Source organism: Nycticebus coucang, chromosome 19 (genome assembly GCF_027406575.1).
Source record: "Nycticebus coucang isolate mNycCou1 chromosome 19, mNycCou1.pri, whole genome shotgun sequence".
In the NCBI taxonomy this organism is placed as follows: Eukaryota; Metazoa; Chordata; class Mammalia; order Primates; family Lorisidae; genus Nycticebus; species Nycticebus coucang.
In genome coordinates this window covers 42,519,238-42,541,831 of record NC_069798.1, presented here as the reverse complement: position 1 = coordinate 42,541,831, position 22,594 = coordinate 42,519,238, and the positions used below count along the sequence as shown (strand labels likewise).

At 44.1% G+C, this 22,594-nt stretch overlaps 1 protein-coding gene across 3 annotated transcripts in view; it reads left to right on the top strand.

The window, feature by feature from the left end:
* ST8SIA5 (ST8 alpha-N-acetyl-neuraminide alpha-2,8-sialyltransferase 5) overlaps positions 1-22,594 on the top strand; it is a 102,910-nt gene that overhangs the window by 29,346 nt on the left and 50,970 nt on the right. For 2 of the 3 annotated variants that reach the window (XM_053571718.1, XM_053571719.1), the window contains exon 2: positions 13,112-13,219. The exons of the other annotated variant lie outside the window; for it this stretch is intronic. In XM_053571718.1, coding sequence (XP_053427693.1) covers positions 13,112-13,219 — 108 coding nt within the window. The remainder of the gene's footprint in view (positions 1-13,111; positions 13,220-22,594) is intronic. 3 annotated transcript variants of the gene reach the window in all.

The window sequence follows — 22,594 nt, the reverse complement described above, 5'->3', positions numbered from 1 at the left end:
AGAATTCTGGGCTGGAAATTGTTCTGTTTAAGTAGATTAAAGGTAGATGACCGTTGTCTTCTTGCTTGGAAAGTTCCATTAGAGAAGTCTGCGGTCACTCTGATGGATTTGCCCCTGTAGGTCAACTGGCGCTTACTCCTGGCAGCTTGCAGAATCTTTTCTTTTGTCTTGCCTTTGGACAGGTTCATCACAATGTGTCTTGGAGAAGCTCGGTTAGAGTTGAGGCGACCTGGGGTCCGATATCCCTCTGAAAGCAGTGTGTCAGACTCTTTGGTGATATTTGGGAAATTTTCTTTTATAATAGTCTCTAGTATGGCTTCCATTCCTCTGGGGCATTCTTCTTCCCCTTCTGGAATTCCTATAACTTGTATGTTGGATCGCTTCATAAAGTCCCATAATTCTGACAGTGAACGTTCTGCTTTCTCTCTCTTCTTTTCTGCCTCTTTTACTATCTGAGTTACCTCAAATACTTTGTCTTCTACCTCTGAAATTCATTCTTCTGCATGGTCTAACCTGTTGCTGATACTTTCCATTGCATCTTTAAGTTCCCTGATTGACTGTTTCATTTCCTTCAGCTCTGCTATATCCTTTTTATATTCTTCATATCATTCATCTCTGATTTGATTCTGTTTTTGAATTTCCTTTTGGTTATTTTCCACTTTATTAGCAGTTTCCTTCATTGTTTCTATCATTTCTTTCATTGTTTTCAACATGTGTATTCTAAATTCCCTTTCTGTCATTCCTAACATTTCTGTATAGGTGGAATCCTCTGCAGTAGCTACCTCATGGTCCCTTGGCGGGGTTGTTCTGGACTGGTTCTTCATGTTGCCTGGAGTTTTCTGCTGATTCTTCCTCATGAGTGATTTCTTTTATCTGTTTCCTTGCCCTAATTTTCCTTTCACTTCCTCTTGCTCTTTAAGTTCTCGTGCCTGTGGACTAAGGGTTACAGGACCAGAAGGGTGAGAAGGTTGAAGAGCAAAAAAGGGATGAAAGAAAGGAGGACCGAGTGATAAAAAAAAAAAAAAAGAAAAATAGAGAAAGGAGAGGGGGTGGGTAAAACGAATATTGACAAAAAGAAGAGAGGCACAGAAAGACGGAGACAGAGCAATATAGTTGTACAGTAGGGTACTTTGATACAACTTTAAAAAAAAAACCCACCTTCTGGGGGTGCCCAGTTGGGTGGTTCCCTTGAGGTCAGCAGCTCTTTGCTAACCTGATCAGACACAGTACCCCACCTCCACCAAGTAGAGAGGAAAGACAAAAAGGCTATAAATCAAACCAAAACAAGGAAACAGAAAACTTTACAGGATAAAATTGGCTGGAAAAACCAAATAATAGCAGTAGAAACACTAAGAAAAATGAAGTTCTAATTATTGAAATAGGCAGCAATGGGAAATTATAATTAAACTAGAAGAATTGAGAAAGAAAAAGGATCTGTATGGAAAAGGTTGAACTTAAAAAACAAAACAACAATCAACAACATCAAAATAAACAAAAAAAACAACCAAAGCAAAAAAAAAAAAAAACACAACCAAAAACAAAGCAGTATGTATATGTTATTGAATATTGTCTGGGCAACACGTGGTCTTCTGGGGTATGAGATGTTAATCACAGTTCTGATACGACTGGAGGCTGCTAGTTTCTCAAACCCCAGCAGGTAGACACCCTAAATCTCTCTTCAGCCCACTTAAAAGGCACTTTGCGCTTGTTCACTTGCTGAGCAGAAGCTTTCCCAGGGAAGTGCTTGTCGCTGGAATCACTGCTGAAGTGGCTATCCACTTACCCTGTGTGCCAAAACTGGTCTCCCTCTGCCCCCGAGGGTTAGGGCTGCAAGGCGGCTCAGACCCCGCCCTTAGGCTACTTGGTCGCTGGGTTCCCAGCTCCCACCCAATTCCAGCTCTGCGACCCTGAGGGCGGAGCTTGCCGGGGCAGATCTCTCACAATGGCTGCCTGTGACCCAGAGCCAAACACTATTAGCTCTGTCTGGCTCAGCGGCTCAGACTGGGGCCCTAGACAAAGGCCAAAGTTCTCCACACTCCCGCTCAGGCTCTCCCCAAGGCAGTTCAGCTGAGTGCCAAGTCCAAGGACACCAAAACAGTTCACAGGTAAGGCCTTTCTTGTTTGTAGTCTCGCTGCTACTGAACTTATAGTTGCGGGCGGGTTTGGACGGATTCAACACACGTGACCACTTGCGGGTTTTCCACTGTTTTAGTCCTCCTCTCAGGGTCCAGAAGTCTCTCGCTGACTCCCTGTATCCTCTCAGGGGTGATGATAGGCAGATCCCAGCAGCCAGAGATGCTTGGAGTCCTATCTCCCCAGACTCATGGTGCCCAGATGCAAGGAAGCTGTTACTCGGCTCAACTTCACCTGTTTTTAAATTGCTTTTTTTCAGATGTAATTTTGCCTTTTGCCTTGAAATTCCCCTGGTAGTTTTCTCTGGGAAGCCTGGGCAACTTTTGCCACCCTCAGGTGGCTGCAGGATTCATTGCCTTGAGAGCAAGGGTTACATTACATGGCTGTGGGTTACACAACAGGGGACCTGGCAGAGCCAGGTCATCAACAATAACCACCACATCAGAGGACAGCTGAGCCTCAACAGACATATCTGATTTTATAATCAGAAAATCCAGACGGAGCTACTTAAATCTTAACAGACATGTGACATTTGAGGAAGTGTGGGGGTAGGGTGGCACCATATGCTTTTTAGTGCCTGGGGCCTCTGCATATTTGAATTCAGTCTTGAATAAATCATTTTACACAAATCTTTATTTGTTGTGATTCCTTAGGTGCAAGACAGTGTTCAGAGATTCTGCAAGGCTGACCAAGTCCAGGAAGCTGCCTTTGGCTACTCCAAGGCCTTGTTAGTGATTACAAGTTTAGCACAGTTAAGCAATTTTTAAAAATTATTTTAACAATGCATTTTTATTATGAAAAGATGGAATACAAAAGAAAATGCAGAACAACATAACAAACATACAAGTAGTCATGATTGATAATTAATAATATTAACAAATGTTAGCATTGTGCCATATTTATTTCAAATCTTTCCCTTCTTTTAAAATAAAACAGACATTTAAAAAATTATAGCATCCCTGTTAGCAATTGCTTTTGCCCTATCTTGTTTGCTAATATTTTCATATGTGCTAGTTTAATCACCTCAACTTTATAGTGGGCATTTGGATACAAGTGTTCACTGTCCTTTGTTACTTGTCCCAGTGACGGGCACAGTTTCTGGCACATAGTAGATGCTCAATAAATGCTTCTTGTAGAAATGAATGTGTAAATAAAACTTCTATTTCCTTTGTTAAATTTCCTCTCTCAGACCTTCACACATCTTTGTCACCGGGGTTTCATTGGCTAGTAATGAACAATTTCTACATTTAGCTTAAAAATAGAATTTAAATTATAATTAGTTTAAAAATTATGCAGTCATTTTTTTCATTGAGATAAGTGAGAAAACACTGCTAAAGCAATGAAGGAATAAACTTGAATCCCACCTTCAATGATGACCACCTTTTTGATATGAAACAATACAAAAATGGGACTTCTACTCCTATCTCCCTTCATCGCCTATTTTTCTCAATTTATAGTGAGTATCTTTCTTTTTTTTTGAATTTTTAAAAATTTTCTTTATACATATACATGTGTTTATTTGGTTTCTACTTTTTGCCTTCACAAATTAAAAAGGCTTAAAATTTAATGACAATAACAATGTTTAAGATAAGGACTAGAAACAAAAGCCTCATAAAGAACGAATGAAGATAAATACATTTGGAAAAGGAATCAGATGATTGCTGCAACAAAATATTGAGCAATAATAATAATAATAATGCAAAAAAAGTAACATTCACATTGTCAGATAAATGTATGTCTATTATAGAATGCTTTGACTCTGAGGTTCAGTATGGAGTCATCAGTTAACTTCTTTTTTTCCCCAAAGTCTCAACTAATATACATAATAAAAATGGAAGATAATTTCAAAAAAAAACCCAGATCATGCCAAATCTTATAGATAATAGAAAAAGAAGAAATACTTCAAAATCATTCTAATTCATCTGGATATACCTGATATTAAAATTGGAAAAAATTAATTATTATAAAGGTAAATTACAAACATATTTTACTTATAAATGAGGATGCAATATCCTAAACAACATGTTAACAAGTTGAATTAAAAATTAATGTTTAAGGAATGTACTTTGGTCAAAATTAAATCCAATTTATGTGAGAATTAGTCACTATTTTCTTTTCTTTTCTTTTTTTTTTCCTTTCCCTCACCTCCTCCCTCCTTCTCTCTCTGTCTGCTCTCCCTTTCCTCCACCCCCCACTGTGTCATTAATTGTCATTAGTTGTTCTCATATCAAAGTTGAATACATAGGATTCATGTTTCTCCATTCCTGTGATGCTTCACTAAGAATAATGTGTTCCACCTCCATCCAGGTTAATACAAATGTTGCAAAATCTCCATTTTTTTAATGGCTGAATAGTATTCCACGGTATACATATACCACAGCTTGCCAATCCATTCCTGGGTTGAGGGGCATTTAGGCTGTTTCCACATTTTAGTGACTGTAAATTGATCTGCCATAAGCAGTCTAGTACAAGTGTCTTTGTAATAAAAGGTTCTTTTTTTCCTTCTGGGTAGATGCCCAGCAATGGGATTGTAGGATCAAACGGGAGGTCTAGGTTGAGTTCTTTGAGATTTCTCCATACTTCCTTCCAAGAAGGTTGTATTAGTTTGTAGTCCCACCAGCAGTGTGAAAGTGTTCCTTTCTCTCCACATCCGCGCCGGCATCTGCAGTTTTGAGATTTTGTGATATGGCCTGTTCTCGCTGGGGTTAGGTGATATCTCAGGGTGGTTTTTTTTTTCTTTCTTTTTTTAATTATTATTATTATATCATAGCTGTGTACATTAATGCAATCATGGGCACCATACACTGGTTTTATAGACCATTTGACATATTTTCATCACACTGGTTAACATAGCCTTCCTGGCATTTTCTTAGTTATTGTGTTAAGACATTTATATTTATATTCTACATTTGTAGAATTTGTAGAATATTCTATATTGTGTTAAGACATTTATATTTATATTCTACATTTACTAAGTTTCACATGTACTCAGGGTGGTTTTAATTTGCATTTCGCTAATAATTAGGGATGATGAGCATTTTTTCACATGTTTGCTAGCCATTCATCTGTCTTCTTTACAGAAGATTCTGTTTATCTCTCTTCCCCATTGATGTATAGGATTGTTGGTTTTTTTCATGTGGATTAATTTAAGTTCTCCTCTAGATCCTAGTTATTAAACCAATTCAAAATATGCAAATATCCTTTCCCATTGTGTAGGTTGTCTATTTGCTTTGGTTGTTGTCTCTTTAGCTGTACAGAAGCTATTCAGTTTAATTAAATCCCATTTGCTTATTTTTGTTGTTGTTGCAATTGCCATGGAAGTCTTCTTCATAAAGTCTCTTCCCAGGCCAATATCTTCCAGTGTTTTCCTATGCATTCTTTGAGGATTTTTATCCTTTCATGCCTTAAATTTGAGTCCTTTATCCATCTTGAATCAATTTTTGTGAGTGGAGAAAGGTGTGGGTCCAGTTTCAGTCTTTTACATGTGGATATCCAGTTCTCCCAGCACCATTTATTGAATAGGGAGTCTTCCCCCCAGTGTACATTCTTGTTTGGTTTATTGAAGATTAGATGGTTGTAAGTTGTTGGTTTCATTTCCTGGTTTTCTATTCTATTCCAAATGTTTATGTCTCTATTTTTGTGCCAGTACCATGCTGTATTGACCACTATGGCTTTGTAGTACAGCCTAAAATCTGGCATGGTGATGCCCCTGGCTTTGTTTTTATTACTAAGAACTGCCTTAGCTATACGGGTTTTTTTCTGGTTCCATTCAAAATGCAGAATCATTTTTTCCAAGTCTTGAAAATAGGATGTTGGTATTTAATAGGGATGGCTTTGAATCGGTAGATTGCTGTGGGAAGTATAGACATTTTAACAATGTTGATTTTTTCCTAGCCATGAGCACGGTATGTTCTTCCATTTGTTAAAGTCCTCTGCTATTTCCTTTCTTAGGGTTTCATAATTTTCTTTATAGAGGTCCTTCACCTCTTTTGTTAGGTATATTCCTAAGTATTTCATTTTCTTTGGGGCTATGGTGAAGGGAGTTGTGTCCTTAATTAGCCTCTCATCTTGGCTGTTGTTGGCGTATACAAAGGCAACTGACTTGTAGACATTGATTTGATATCCTGAAACATTACTGTACTTTTTGATGTCTTCCAAGAGTCTTGTGTTTGAGTCTTTGGGGTTTTCTAAGTATAGGATTATATCATCAGCAAAGAGGGATAGTTTGACCTCCTCTGCTCCCATTTGGATGCCCTTTATTTTCTTGTCTTGCCTAATTGTATTGACTAGAACTTCCAGCACTATGTTGAATAGTAATGGTGACAGAGGACAACCTTGTCTGGTTCCAGTTCTAAGTGGAAAAATCTTTCAGTTTAACTCCATTCAGTAAAATATTAGCTGTGAGTTTGTCATAGATAGCTTTAATTGGTTTAAGAGATGTGCCACCTATGCCTAAATTCTTCAGTGTTCTAATTAAAAAAGGATGCTGGATTTTATCAAATGCTTTTTCTGCATCTATTGAGAGGATCATATGGGCTTTGTTTTTGCTTCAGTTGATATGGTGAATAACGTTTATGGATTTACATATATTAAACCAGCCTTGCATCCCTGGGATGAAACTTATTTGATCATAATGTATGACTTTTTTGATGATAAGCTATAATCTATTGGCTAGAATTTTGTTGAGAATTTTTGCATCTATATTCATTAGTGAAATTGGTTTAAAGTTCTCCTTTTTAGTTGGGTCTTTTTCTGGTTTTGATATCAGGGTGATGTTTGCTTCATAGAATGTATTGGGGAAGATTCCTTCCCTCTCAATTTTTTGGAATAATTTCTGCAATATAGGAATGAGCTCTTCTTTGAAGGTTTGATAGAATTCTGGTGTGAAGCCATCCAGACCAGGGCATTTTTTTGTTGGAGATTTTTTTATTGATTCTTTGATCGCAGTGCTTGTATTGGTCTGTTCAGGAGATCTGTGTCATGTGGGCTAAGTCTAGGGAGAGGGTGTGATTCCAAATATTGATCCATTTCCTTCACATTGTCAAATTTCTGGGCATAGAGTTTCCGGTAGTATTTAGAGATAATTTCTTGTATCTCTGTGGCATCAGTTGTAATTTCCCCTTTATCATTTCTGATTGAGGTTACTAGAGATTTTACTTTTTTATTTCTAGTTAGTCTGGCCAAAGGTTTATCTATTTTATTTATTATTTTATAAAACAAACTCCTTGTTTCATTAATTTTCTGAATGATTCTTTTGTTTTCTATTTCATTGATCTCTGATTTAATTTTGGATATTTCTTTTCTTTTGCTGGGTTTAGACTTAGGTTGTTCTTCTTTTTCCAACTCCATAAGATGGCTTGTGAGTTTGTTGATGCGCTCTCTTTCTGTTTTTCAAATGTAGACTTCTAAACTGATAAATTTTCCTCTCAGGACTACTTTTGCTGTATCCCACAGGTTTTGGTAACTTGTATCTTCATTGTTGTTATACTCAAGGAAGTTAATAATTTCCTTTTTTATTTCTTCCTTCACCCAACTGTCATTCAACATAAGGTTGTTTAACTTCCATGCCTTTGTGTGAGGTTGAACATTTTTGTTTGAGTTGAGTTCTACTTTTAGTGCCTTGTGGTCTGAGGAGATGCAAGGTGAAATTTCAATTCTTTTGATTCTGTTGAGGTTTGTTTTGTGTCCTAGGATATGATCAATTTTTGAGAATGTTCCATGGGACAATGAGAAGAATGTATATTCTTTACCTTTGGGATGGAGTGTTCTCTATACGTCTGTCAAGCACAGTTGTTCTAGGGTCTCTTTTAAATTTCTTATATCTTTGTTTAATTTTTGTTTAGAGGATCTGTCCAGCTCTGAGAGAGGGGTGTTGAAGTCCCCTCTTATCATGGTATTATAGGATATCATATTGCTCAGACTGAGTAAGGTCTGTTTCAAGAATCTGGGAGCATTTAAATTGGGTGCATAAATATTTAGAATTGAAATGTCTTCTTGTTGTATTTTTCTCTTGAAAATACAGTATGTACAAATACAATATGAAGTGACGATCATGGTCTTTTTTGACTTTAGTTGCTTTAAATCCATATGTATCTGAAAAGAAGATTGTAACCCTCTTTTCTTCTGAATTCTGTTTGCCTGAAAAATTGACTTACAACCCTTAACTCTGAGTTTTAATTTGTCTTTTGACATGAGGTGTATTTCCTACAGACAGCAAATAGATGGCTTGTGTTTTTTAATCCAATTAGCCAATCTATGCCTCTTTAGTGGGGAATTCAAGCCATTGACATTTATTGAGATAATTGATAAGTGTGATAGAGTTCTATTCATCTTATTTTGTGAAAGTCCATTGCTTAGTTTTGTCTTTTGTACCATTGTGGAAACTAGGTTCTGTCCTTTAATTTCTGGATGTTTACTTTGCTGAAGGTCCATTGTGATGGTCAGTGTGTAGAACAGGTTGAAGTATTTCCTGTAAAGCTGATCTTGTGGCAAATTTCCTCAGTGTTTGCATATCAGTAAAAGATTTGATTTCTCTGTCAATTTTAAAGCTTAGCTTAGTGGGATATAGAATTCTGGGCTGGAAATTGTTCTGTTTCAGTAGATTAAAGGTAGATGACCATTGTTTTTTGGCGTGAAAAGTTTCATTACAGAAGTCCGAGATCACGTTAATGGATTTGCCCCTGTAGGTCAGTTGGCGCTTACTCCTGGCAGCTTGCAAAATCTTTTCTTTTGTCTTGATTTTAGATAGATTCATCACAATGTGTCTTGGAGAAGCACTATTTGAGTTGAGGCAACCAGGGGACCAATACCCCTCTAAAAGGAGTATGTCAGAATTTTTGGTGATATTGTGAAATTTTCATTTATAATATTCTCTAGTATGGCTTCCATTCCTCTGGGGCATTCTTCTTCCCCTTCTGGGATACCTATAACTCATATGTTTGAAAACTTCATAAAGTCCCATAATTCTATCAGTGAACATTCTGCTTGCTCTCTCTTTTTTTCTGCCTCTTTAACTATCTGAGTTATCTCAAGAGCTTTATCCTCTACCTCTGAGATTCTTTCAGAAGCCCCAAAACAAACAAACAAAAAAACAACCCCCCCCCAAACCAAAACAGTATATATATCTTGCTGAATATTGTCTGGGCAACAGGTGATCTTCTGAGGTATGCGATGTTAATCGCAATGTTGATACAGCTATATGAGATGGAGACTGGAGGCCTCTGCTGATTTCTCAGACCCTGCAGGTTTGGGAGCCCAAAAGTCTCCTCAGCCCACTTAAAAGACACTCCAAACTGTGAACCTTGGCTAAGCAGAAGCTTTCCAAGGAAAGCACTTATTGCTGGGATCTCTTCTGGACTGGCTGCCCGCTTATTCAGTGCGCCAAAACCGGTCTCACTCTATGTCCCTGAGGGCCAAGGCTGTATGTATTCTGCCAAACACTTAGATCTCCAGTCTTCCCCAGCGCCTCACTCCCTGCCTTTGGGCAGCTCAGTCACTAGATTACTTGCCCAAGGTCTCCCGGCCATCTCTGCAGTGCGACCCGCAGGGGCAGCTCCCCCACGAGGCTGTGCGGGCAGCCCACAGCTGAACAATATTAGCTCCTTTCTGGCTCAGTGGTTCAGTCCGGGGGCCCAGTCTGGGGCCCAAAGTCGGCTGCACATCCGCCCAAAATCTCCCAAGGCAGTTAGGTCAAGTGCCCAAGTCCTAAAAACCCAAAACAGCCCACAGGGAAGGTTTTTCCTGCTTGCAGTCTCGTTATTGCTATGGTTACATAAGTACCTTTCCATGTCATCTTATTTCTTGCTCAGTAGTTCCTTACTTCAGTAGCTCTGAGAGACATGGCATCTCAGTGTGGGCGGAAGAGTGACAGTGGCTAGCTGACCCCTTGTGCATTCCATGGGAAGGGATCTTGCTGACCTGGCTGTTTTTTAAAGAGCTTGTGTGTTTCTCCTTCCCTTCCCTTCCCTTCCCTTCCCTTCCCTTCCCTTCCCTTCCCTTCCCTTCCCTTCCCTTCGAGACAGAGTCTCATTATGTTGCCCTCAGTAGAGTGGCATGGCATCACAGCTCACAGCAACCTCAAATTATTGGGTTTAAGTGATTCTCTTGCCTCAGCCTCCCAAGTAGCAGGGAATGCAGGTGCCCACCACAAAGTCTAGATATTCTTTTCTTGTTGTTGTTGTTGTACGTGTCATTGTTTAGCAGGCCTCTGCTGGGTTCAAACCACTGTGCTACAGACGCAGAGCCAAGCCTGTGTGTTTCATAGCAGACCCCTGGGCTGGGAATTGATTTGAATATTCTTGTAAACCAGATGATTTGCAAAATCCCAGATGGAAATATTATTATTATTATTACCTCTAGATGACCAGGAAAAAAGGCTTTTTAAAGTCAGACTACCCTAAAATAAATAAACAAATAAATAAATAAATAAATAAATAAAATAAAGTCAGACTACCCTAAGTTTAAATCTTAGCTTGGCCTCTTGTTAACCTTGTGATACTGGGCAAGCAAATTTCAAGGTAATGAGACTTTCTGAATGACATCACTTATATAAAAGGGCTGATTCCTAGTAGGTGCTCAACAAATGTCTCCTTTCCAAATAAACAAAACCAAAATTCTCTCCAAGAAATACCCTACTGGTCTTTTTGAAATGAAACTTACCTGCTTCTATAAATAAATAGGCTTGGCATAGTGACTCACACCTGTAATTGTGGCACTTTGGAAGGCTGAGGTGAGAGGATCGTTTGAGGCCAGGAGTTTGAGAGCATCCTGGGCAACATAGTGAGGCTGTGTTACTACAAAAAACTTTTAAAAATTGGCTGAGTCTCTGCATTCAGTCTCTGGTGGCAGACACCTATAGTTCCAGTTACTCAAGAGGCTGAGGTAGGAGAATGGCTTGAGCCCAGGAGTTTGACATTGCTGTGAGCCATGATAACACCATTATACTCCAACCTGGGCAACAGAGCAAGAGCTAGTCTCTGAAATAAATAACTATTAAATTGAAATAAAACTGGAGCACTGCTGTTTTCTAAAAGGACTAAGAGCTGCACAGGCATTTCACTTTGGCTTCAGGCTTTCCCCTGGGAGTCATGCCTGTTCCTTTTCTAAGTCAAGCTCCTCTGACCTTTGGAGACTGGAGGGTATGAGGAGGGAGTCAGCAAGGCATCCATTGAGCACCTCATGGATGCAGCTCTCTGTAGGTAGAGTCTTGAGTCGTCTCAGTCCAGAGCCTGGCTACACAAAACGAACTCAAATGTGGGATGCAAGCTTGACTTCTGAGAAGGGAGTTGGGGGGCACCAGAGAAGAAGGCTCCACTCTATGATAACTTTGGCCAAGGACTTTGAAGATGTCTGAGATGGTTCTCCTCACTTGAAAAATGGGAACAGAGGCTGGGGGCAGTGCACAGACTCAGCTCATCAGTGGGGATGCGGATGGATCAGTTCCCAGTTCCACAACCATCTGCTGGCTCGTCCTCTGCCTGGGGCTATTTATTATTGAGAGTTTTGTTAAACTTTTCTTCCTGCTTTTTTCATTTGTTTCTTTTCCCTGGAGTTCCTTTTTGTCATGTGTTTGTTTTGTTTTCTGATTTTCAAGTTAAAAGCTTTCTTCATGTCAATGTTCTCTAATAGCCATACATATTTAAGGGCCAACCAGTCCCTAGCAGTTTCCTGGGAAGCTCTGTGCATTGTGGTAGACAGTGGTTCTCAAGCAGGGTGATTTTGTCCCCAGGGACATTTGGCAATGTCTGGAGACATTTTTGATCAGCAAAACAGGAGAGTGGGGGCAAGGTGCTACTGGCATTTTGTGGTAGATACCAGGGACATTGCTCAATATCCTACAATGCACAGGACTGTCAGGCAGCAAAGAACCATCCAGCCCCAGATTCCCAGAGTGCCAGCTTTAGAAAGCCTGTCCTGGGGTGAGCAGGTGAGAACCAGCCCTGTTCCACATCTATTTCTCTTGAGCTGGGGTCAGTTTTCCTTCTGAGAAACCCATCCATGGTCCCACCTGTACGACATGGGCGGGTGGATGGCCCTGCATTCTGAAGTCGGGCACACTCAGTAAGCTGACTTTCAGGCACAGGTGGCTGCTTCCAGTTTAGTCTTTGTATGTGAGGAAAACAGTGTAGTTCTTCTGTGGCTCAGCCTCCCCAGACAGTAAACCTACTGCGATCTGGGGTGGGCAGGCAGAGTGACCAGACCGCTTGGGCTTAGGAAAGGGATTTGGTATGAGGGCGTGCAGGGGCTAGGAAGGTTGTCTGACTGCTTCTATGGACTCGAAACCTTCCTCCTGCTCTCAGCTCCGTTTATAGTCCACCTTCAGTGCCAGGGGACTTCTATTTTGAGCCTTCCTGAGTAGATCTGCTTCTCATAGGTAGTCAGGCTTCCACTCCACGGCCTCCATCCATCACCCCTTTGCTTTTCAGTTTTAGGCGTTGTTGCCCCTCCGCTGGCCTCCTCACGATGTCATGTTGGTGTTTATTCCTTTGCTGTCATTTGGTGAGTTTCAGGGAGGGAATTTAGACACATGTGCTGGAGTGCATCATCTCAAACCAGGAGTTTTCCTTACACATTGGAAAACTGTAGATTTCATTGAAAGTTTTGAAGTGTGTCTGGCTTCTGAGGAGGACAAAGTTCTGGGGAGTTGGGGTTCTTCCAGCTTAAGTCTCCAGGGGTAGAAATTGGAGGACAGTACCATGTAGAAGATGGAAGAGCTCATGACCTTAATCTCCCTAAGCCTCAGCTTCCCTGTGTGTGAAATGTGTAGTCTCAGCCCTGCAGGTGAAGAGGAAGTGGGGGGACAGATGTGGGCTGTGGGTTATTGCATCATCCTTGTGGGTGGAGTCATTACCAGCATCTCCATTAAGTGCACAGTCAAGGTGAGGTGTCCCTTGGGCAGGATGACAGAATGTGGCTCTCTGGTAGACAGGCATAACCCAGCAAATGAGCCTGAGTACCAACTGCCTCGTTTTCTTGCCAGAGGCCTCCAGTTTGGTTGGCAGAATGATGACCAGCTGGCCAATTGGACGGGGCTCTTTAATGTCACGGACAACCCGGCAGTGCAGAGCGGCAGTGACTCCAGCTCCAGGTACAGACCCCAGTGAATGGCCAGGGAGGGGGGAAGGCAGCCTTGAAGTGACCCTGTAGCCCCTTCCCACTCAGAGTGGACACTGTGCCCTTACAGAAGAAGCAGGCTTGTTCCAGTGGCTCAAACCTCATGCTTTTGGTGTCCCCGCATTTTTACTTTAACTTGCAGGGTGAGTGGAGTCAAAGGATGAGGGGGATCCAACTATAACAAAGTAAGGACTCACTGGCCCTTCTACGGGTGATGGGAAAGTCTTGATTTCAAACCTCCATTTGAGGGGAGGGACAAAAATATCTGTATCTGCTGCAGGAATTTGGGATACTACACATTAGCTGGCAAGTGTGTGTAGGTGTGTGTGTGGGTGAGTGGCAGCAGGGGATGGTGGTCAGGCAGGAGTCCACTGCTCTGCCCATAGGAGAGGCCACCCTTGGCTGGGACAGAACCATTTCCATCAAGGTGGCCCTGATACCTGACATACCTGGTACCATCAACTGGTTGTTTCCTCTTGATCTGTTGTAGTGTTTGGAGATAAAATCAGTAACTAAGGACACTCCACACATTCAGGAGTAAGTAGGTGTTCAGGAATAGTTGTTAAGTGAATGACTATGGGGCGTCACAGGTGCGGCACACTCATTTCAGGGAGGGCTTCATGGGAACTTTTGCAAACGAGGTGTGATGCTCCATCTGCTGGGAGCTGGGTGTGGCTGGCACCTTCCAGCTAAGGGTTCCCAGGGGCTGATTAAGCTTTTGGTTCCTTAATTTTTGTATTTCTAAGTAGGGATTCACTCTTAGATCCATTACCCTGGAAGAGAGGACTGTGTTTCTGTTGGTGGTAATTTTGACACCCAAATATTAAATTGACCCTGCAAAGAGAACTGATGATTTTTTAGGGTCCTCTGATATGTGGTTTTGTTCAATACTTTGTTAAGTAAGTCTCCACAGATAGGCTGAGGGTGTGGAGATGGCCACATGCCATAGCTAGGCTGAGGGTGGCCTTAGGAACCAGAATTCTTTCCTGGGATGTCATGGGGAGGGGATTGTGTGAGTGGTCCATGTTTACCCTTCAAAGGTTGAGCCTCCTGATGGCCTGTCTGCTGTGTGACCCTCCCACCAGCGGGGTAGTTGACATAAATCAGCAAGTGTCTGCCCCCCCACGCTCCCCGCAAGGGCTCCTGAAGAGTTCTTTGAGAGGTTTTGGCTAGAAAATGCTAGTCAATTGAGCAGGGAGGAGAGGCTGTTTCTGGGCAGACATCCCCCAGCAGAGACTGGGATCATCTCATGGGCTCCCTCCCTAACTTCCCAGCATCCCCCAGCAGAGACTGGGATCATCTCGTGGGCTCTGTCCCTAACTTCCCAGCATCTGTTGTCTTCTCTTCCTCTTTCCACAATTTTATCTCTAGCTTCTCTTCCCCTCTCACTCTCTTTTCATTCTCCCCCCCTTTCTTCCTGTCACCCTTTCTGGGTCCACTGTCCCTTCTTCTCCACTTCTTTCCTCTCTCCTCCTCTTTCCTGCTCCCTTTCTCATCTCTGTTACCTGTGACTTTCTCTTCCTCTCCTCTCCCACAGTGGCCCAGGCCAGCCTCCCCTTTCCTGTCAGCCAGGAGCCTTCACAGTCAGAGACACTGCCAGCCTCTGTCAATTTGGTTTTGGAATCAGGTGCCCTTTATGCCACATCATTACCAGTTTAATTGACTTCCTTAGGGACAGTTGACATCCCGAATTGCCTTAGTCACAGAATAAATGTCATGACTGCACACCCCAAATTTTTCTGGGACAATTTCAATTTCAAATCTCGGTTTCTAGTCGATGTCCAACCCACTTATGAAAGACTGCGACATGTATAGTTCCCACATGTGAGAACTAGTGGTTAATGTAATTAGAACCGAACGCAATGGTGGAGATTTTTCACCTGGGTAAAAATGAGCATCTTCTGTTGTCTTTAAAATGCAGATTTGCAGGGCTTGGGGGAGGACCTAACAAGTTTGCCAAGTACCTCGTCCTAATTAACAACTCTCCAAGTCTGGAATATGGGATGAGATTCATGGTATTATTCACCTATTGAATAATTCAGTGCATGCCAGATTTTGCTATTCATAGTTGTGTGGTATGTTGAAGTGTGGTGCAACCTGTTATCATTTATTATCAACAGGGTTGGAAGGAAAGTCAGGAAGTACCAAATATTACCAGAGGACAGAAAGGGGGTAAAAAGCAAATGACTCATACATTGTATACTTAAGCAGAAGCCACAAGGAGATGGAGCCAGATCAAATACTAGTCTGGAAAACTCCAAACAAGACCACAGAGAAAATCCAGGCCAGATAGTGCTCATTAAACCTGTGGTTATATCTTGTTGGACACAGACTGGAGAAGTCCAGGCTGAATTGGGAAGGTGTGAGTTATAAAATATACACTGACATGGAACTTTAATTCCAAGTCTAGGTCCACAAAAGTATTCTCCAGTAAGTATCCCTAGGGGAACTGCTTTAATTAGAGGATAGGGAATAATGTGTAATCAGCAAATGTTCTTATACGACGTGCCCAAAAATGCACACACATTTTAAGAAAGGAAAAAACTATTAAAATTGTAATACTCTGAGTTCAAGACCAGCCTGAGCAAGATCCTCACTCTAAAAATAGCTGGGTGTTGTGCAGGTGCCTGCAGTCCCAGCTACTTGAGAGGCTGAGGGAAGAGGATTGCTTGAGCCCAGGAGTTTGAGGTTATTGTGAGCTATGAAGCCACAGCACTCAACTCCAAGGTGGCTGAATGAGACTGTCTCAAAAAAAAAATTGTGAAACTCAATATATACTGATAACAAAAGATGGCTGCAAGTCACATTCAGCGCCTCTTGTAATTGCAGAAGGGTGGTCGTTGAAGACATTTCTCATCATGTTGCTCAAATTATGTGTTTCCACTTCCATCTCCTCAGCAAGGCAGCGGTGTGCTTCTCATTGTTGAATGCTCAGCACCCGGGTGGCACCTGCCATGTAGTAGGTGCTCAGTAAATGTGAATTGAATAAAGGAATGAATTCAGCAGGGAAGATGGGCATGAAAGCAAACTTTAATTTCAGTGTTCCTGAATCTCGCCTTGGAGATTTATTTCTTTGGATTCAACCTTGTCTCCTGTCATTGTCTTTGAAAATTTATCCCCAGGAAGGAGAAACACTTTAGAATCATAAACTCTTTCACCGATTGCAATTACCAGAGAATTTTCTCTTGAGAAAAACAGATCATGGGCCAGCTAGAGAGTTCTGGCCCCTGGGTGGGAAAAGGAAGTTTGAGTGTTGGCAGGGTGAGGCCAGGTTGGGGGATGTATAAAAAGTAGAGGTGGCAGTGAGGGCAGATTACATACTCCTGTCACAGCTGGCTAGAAACTGCCCGGAACATCCCTCAAAAGCAAGGCCCTTCTAGCAGGGGACATGGGAAGGAGGGGGGGGGCAGAGTAATTGCCCTCCCTGGCCAGCTTAGAACCTTGACTCCTCTGGGCCAGTTGCCAGGGTGACTTCTCTGAGGACAGGGAGGAAGCAGTGCCCCTGTGGTCTCAGTCCTGTAGGGTAGACTGTATTGCATGCTCTGCTTCAGGACATTCAGGTAAAAGTATCTCCTAGACACAGGGGCTGAGGACCACTGACGCAGGAGTTCCCTAGGTACTGTCCCAGCAGTCAGAGATGATTCTCAGCTTGGCCTGTAGCCACAGTGCAAAGGGCTTTGCTCAGCTTTGGCTAACTGGGCCCTGCTCCACATCCAAGTCCTTGTCCTCCTGCCAGTGTCCACCTCCTCCTTAAAGCTTCTCGGATAGCCTTGGACCCCCTAACTCTCCCCTAACTCCACCTCCAATAAGATACGTCTGTCCTCGGGGCAATTTCTATTATCACACTCTTAGAGAACTCTCCAGCAAGTGCAGATAAGCCCTTTTCTTTTTCATAGGCATTCCCCACATCCCTGGGAACCTCTTGCCTTGGAGAATGGGATAGACCTCCTGTGTCTGCATCTTCTGAGCCCTCTGGCCTCCCCCACTCCAGGCACAGCCACAGGCCCCTTGGCTGGCCGGCCCCCCAGTCTTACCCTTCAGATGGGCTGGCAAGAGGAGGTGAGGAAAGGCATCTTGAGGAAAATGTCTCTGAGGCTAGAGCAGGGCTGGCCCGGGCTGCCTGTGGCTGAGACAGCCTTCTCCCTGTGCCACTGGGCTTCAGGGTAGGCGTGGAGAAGACTTCCCAGGTGGGAGGGTAGCACTGGCTACAGGAGAAAGGATAACATGGAAGAAGGACAGAAGAAGGAGCTGAGTGAGTGTGTCAGGTCCTCCCTGAGGACCTCTGTGTGTGTGCGTCTAGTACTGTGTGATGTAGGGCTTGGAAGTGTCACATTTTAGAGCCAGAAGGAACTTGTCTGATTCAGGGTAGCATTTTATTAAGCTGTAGTGAATTGCTCCTTAATTGTTTCAAGGAAATGTACAATTAGGTAATAAACTGTGAGATGCAGATGGTGAGTGCCCCAAGAGCTTAGTGTACAAGTCAGAGGTGCTTCTGTAAAGGGGAGACTCAGCCTGGATTTGAACAGAGATGCCCCTGCTGTTCTCTGTGCCAGCTCTGTGCCAACCCTGTATTGAGTGCCTTACCTATGTTATCCCAGTAACCCTTAGCCTTGACCCTTTGAGGTGGGTACCTTCATTACCCCAATTTGACAGATGAGGAAACTGAGGCACTGAAGTTAGGTCACTTCCAGGTGGTGAGTGGTGGAGCTGGAGCACCCTGTGTAATGTGACTCTAGGGTCCTAGCACTCATGAAGGGCTTCAAGGGATTCTTCCTGGGGGCAGCTCATCCAAGGTTGGGTGGGGTCTCCTTATTTTTCTTCTCCAAGTCCCCTCAATCTTCTATTCTTGCCTTCTGCTCCTGGCATTACACTATGATCAAAAGAACCTTGGATTTAAGTAGATTTCTTCTGTGCATATTGTTATCAGAACTTCATGGTTGGTCTGAGACAAGATGACTCCCTTTCAGAAGTTATACCAGTCATTTGGCAAAGGCAGGAGGCTCAGGGAAGACATAAGCCTGGGAAAAATTGGAGACTGGAAAGAAGAGGGGGTTGGTGTGGGCTGGGAGGACCAGACATCTGCCTGATAAGCAGATGAGGGGACACTTGCAAGGCTGGGGCACCTAGTGACCCTTCCAGCCCTGCATCCTCTGGAACCCATGGCTGCCAAGACAGCACTGGGATAATAGGTGAAGGCGGCTCATGAAACTGCAAAGAGGCCATCAGCCATCACGCAAGCCCCCTGGTTAGGACCTGCTAAACTTTTCTTTCTAGCACTCAGTGGGGCCCTCAAGTTTATCTTTTGGAGGCTCACAGAATACTGGAATCTGCCTTTTCTTCCTCCAGCTGCCTCTTTACATGTCAGGGGACAGCCCATCCTCTCCACCACCCCCCAAATCAGTTCTTCATACTTCCACTGCCTTCACTTGAGATTTCCACGGCACCATCCTCAACATCTTCCACATCCAGCCTTGTTTCCACCCAGGCCTGTGCAACATCTGTCCCACTGAATCCACTATTTTTTTTTTTTTTTTTTTTGCAGTTTTTGACTGGGGCTGGGTTTGAACCCACCAGCTCCGGTATATGGGGCTGGTACCCTACTCCTTTGAACCACAAGCGCCACCCCTGAATCCACTCTTGTCAAGGTCACTGAGGCCCTCCCATTTGCTAGATCAGTGGTTCTTCCTTTCTTCATCCTCTTTTTCATTGATACTCATTAGCATTGGGTGGCACTGACCCATGAAGGGATAGAGGGATTCTTCCTTGGGGCAGCTCATTCAAGGTTGTGGGGTAAGTGTGTCCTCTGCCATAGACAAATGTGGGAGCTGCCTTTAGGCCTGTCCTCAGCCTTCTTCCTTCCTCTGTCTGCTCTCTCTTCCAACGTTTTATCTGGTCCCTTGTCCTGGAATGAATATCTCTAGCCCTGACAGCGCCCTGGGCCTTGGATGTGTGTATGTGACTGCTGACCTATTATATCACCTTAGATATAATCTGAACAAGGCCAAGAGTCTTTTGATCCATATCCCAAACCGCTCATTTCCCACCCCCTTAAGTGGCTCATCCTGCTAGCTATTCAGGCTGAAGTCATAGGAGTTACTGTTGACTTCTTTCTCTTTTCCTTTCCAAATCTTAGCCCTTAGTCCTGCTGCTTCCACCTTGAAACCACTTCCAGGGTCTCTTTTTCCCACCTCCTTTGCCATCTACTGCCTGCCCATGCTGCGCTGGTTTCCTGTCTTCCTTTACACTTTGTCCTCCCGCAGCATCCAGAGGGGCCTTTAAATCAGATCATGTTCCTCTGTGGCATCCCCATGGCATGGGTGGCTCGTGGGCCCAGGCTGACCTGGTCTGCTCACTTCTCTGAGTCCCATCACCCCTCTGCCTAGCCACATGGGTAGCAGCTGTCTTCAGAACACTTGTATTTACTCACTGCATCCTCACCAGAAAGTTCTTCCTGCACAACCGCATGGGGCTCTGTACCCTATTCCTGTCTCCTGTTCAGAGTGGCCTTCCCTGACACCCCCTTCCATGAGCCCTCAATCCCCTGACCTGCATTTTGTTGGTAGAGCTCACGGCTACTTGGCATTGCATTTTTTTTTTTTTTTTTAGTTTATACTGATTTTTTTTTATTATTAAATCATAACTGTATACATTGATATGATCATGGGGCATTGCATTTTAAATGAATGTTTTATTGCCTCCCCTCATGGAAGCTCCGCAAGGGTGGGGATTTGTCTGGCTTCCCATCAGTGTATTCTGTCTGACCTAAAGCAGTACCTGGCACACGGCAGAAGGTCAGCAAATCTTCAATAAGGGGAAGAGAAGAAAAGCCCTCTCCACTTGTTGAGGGTGCAGTCAGACCATGCAGCAGCTGTGAACACTTCGGTGTGATAAGGGCTGGAGGGGCGCCCAGGAGGGCACAGAGGAGGGAGGGCAGGAAGGCGGCCAGGAGAGCTGACCCTGGCTGGCTCTGATGAATGGGTAGGTGGGAACTAGGAAGGTGCAGTGAAGGAGTGTGCTCCAGACAGGAGACTGACCCGGGTGGGAGGGGCACACGGAATCATGTCCCTGGCCCTGGGGCAGAGGAGAGGGCTGCTTGAGAGGTGGAAGTGAGGAGAATTGGTAGAAGGAAGAGAAAGAGGCATCTAGGAGGCAGCGCCTGGCTCAGGCATCGGCCGGTGGTGGTTCAGGTCCCCCAGGAGCAGTATGGACCCTGACTGATGCTACTGGAGACAGTTTGAGTTGTTGAGATGAATTTTACAAAAAAGAGCTTTTCAGGGCTCCCTGGCCTGGCCTGGAAAATAAGGTCACCACATGCGCACTCTTGTCAGGAGAGTTCTAGGCACTGGGTGTGGGCCCCTGCAGAGCTGCGGGGTGGGGGAGTAAATCTAGGCTTCAGGTTTTACCTCTGACCTCCCTGTCCCCATCCTGTGTCAGGAATGACCCTCAGGCTTGGTGTGAGGTGAACACTTGCAGCACATCAACCATAGGATTATCTGGGGTGGTGCTGAGAATATCAGGCTTTTTAGCTTTCAGCTCTGGTGATTTCTCGAGACAGTTGAGGGAACTGTGGCTCAGAAAGGGCAGGTGAAGTCCCAGGCTGTTGAGCCTGCTGTGGTCCAGCTGAGGGCTAGAGCCAGGACTCTCCACTGCTGTGGCAGTGTCTCCTGGCAGCTGTGACCTGCATTTGTTAATAGCTGAGCCCTTCTTGCCTCTCTCTTACCTATTCAGGAAGACACTCCTGTCCTTTGAATTGTCAGGCTGCAATTTTCAGGCTCTGATTTCTGTGCATTTGCTCTGATGGATAGTGGTGCTATCTCGAGACAGCAGCTGTTCTGGCTCTAGAAATAGCTCTGAGCTCACTGAAGGGCTGTCATCCTTGGAGGGGGAGGGCACCGCTTGTGGAGAAAACCCCCAGAGAACTATGGTTGTCAGAGTCATGGCAAGGGAGTGCACTGAAGTGACCAAGAGCATAGGTTCCGTGCTCTCACAGACTGAGGTTTTTTTCCAGTGCCATCATATACTAGCTAGATGACCTTGGGCAAGTTACTTCACACTTGTAGTTCAGGTCTCAGGTATAAGACTTGGACTTGGCATTGCATTTTGAATGAATGTTTTATTGCCTCCCCTCATGGAAGCTCTGCGAGGGTGGGGATTTGGCTTCCCATCAGTGTATTCTGTCTGACCTAAAGCAGTACCTGGCACATGGCAGAAGGTCAGCAAATCTTCGATAGGTGAAAGAGAAGAAAAGCCCTCTGCACTTGTTGAGGGTGCAGTCAGACCATGCAGCACCCCAGGTATAAAATGGGGGAAATAATGCCTGCCTCATAAAGCTGTTGGGATGATTAAAAAGACAAAGTTAAAGAAAGGGTCTCGTATCAGGCTGCCACATACTGTAGTACAGGGTGAGCACTGCACAACAACACGCAGCCAAGGAGTCAAGTGGGGTTTAAATCCAACTTGTTCTCCCTTGACTAGCCATGTGCCTGGCATGTAGTTTAATTTATCTGGAGAAAAATTTCTTCCTCAATTGCACAAAGATGCCATATCAGCAAGTGGTGTTCCTTCCCAATGTGGAAAAAGAGTTCCTTCCTTCTGTGGATCTCCAAGACTCCATACGAGGCTTGATAGGAGCCCAGGGCTTAAGTTGATAAGCTGGGGCAGCTTCCCTGCTCCCCCAGGGGTTGGTGGAGGCCTAACGGGTGTGCCCTTGCATGACACAGGGATCTCCCTGGGCTCCTATTCTCTGGAATCCCATCAGCAATGACAGCAGTGGGAGGTGTGAGAAGCTGAGCATTATGTGTCTCCTCTCCTACCAGCCAATAGGTGTTGAGACCCAGAGAATTGTGACCCCCAAAGAAGGCACAATGGCTCCGGAGAAGCTCTGGAAAGGGGATTTGGCAACAGGGAAGCCTCTAAGGGACAGGCTCATGGGGAGAGACTAGTAGAGCCAGACTGTCTGTGGGCCAGACCCTGGGCGTGCTGAAACAAAACCTTCTCAGTCTGCAGAGCTGGAGCCTGAGACTGGGTTGGGAGTAGGGGAACTTAGGTCCAGGAACATGACACTCACCTTTTTTAGGCCTTCCGCATTTGTCTTCTTCCTTATGGAGGCTATCATTGCTAACCAGGCAGCCCGGCTCACACAGCCCTGAGGCACAGAGAAGGGGCAGGATGGACTCAGCTTGGCGCCAGCATCAGATCTGGCTGCCAGAAGCCAAGTGGCACTTGAGAGGAGCAGGGCTCCTGATGTGACCGGTGGGGGCTATTTATACCTGTGAGGTGCTCCAGTGTGATGCCAGGGTGCTCTCTCCTCTGAGATGGGTGGAGATCGTCTTTCCAGAATTGAAAGAAG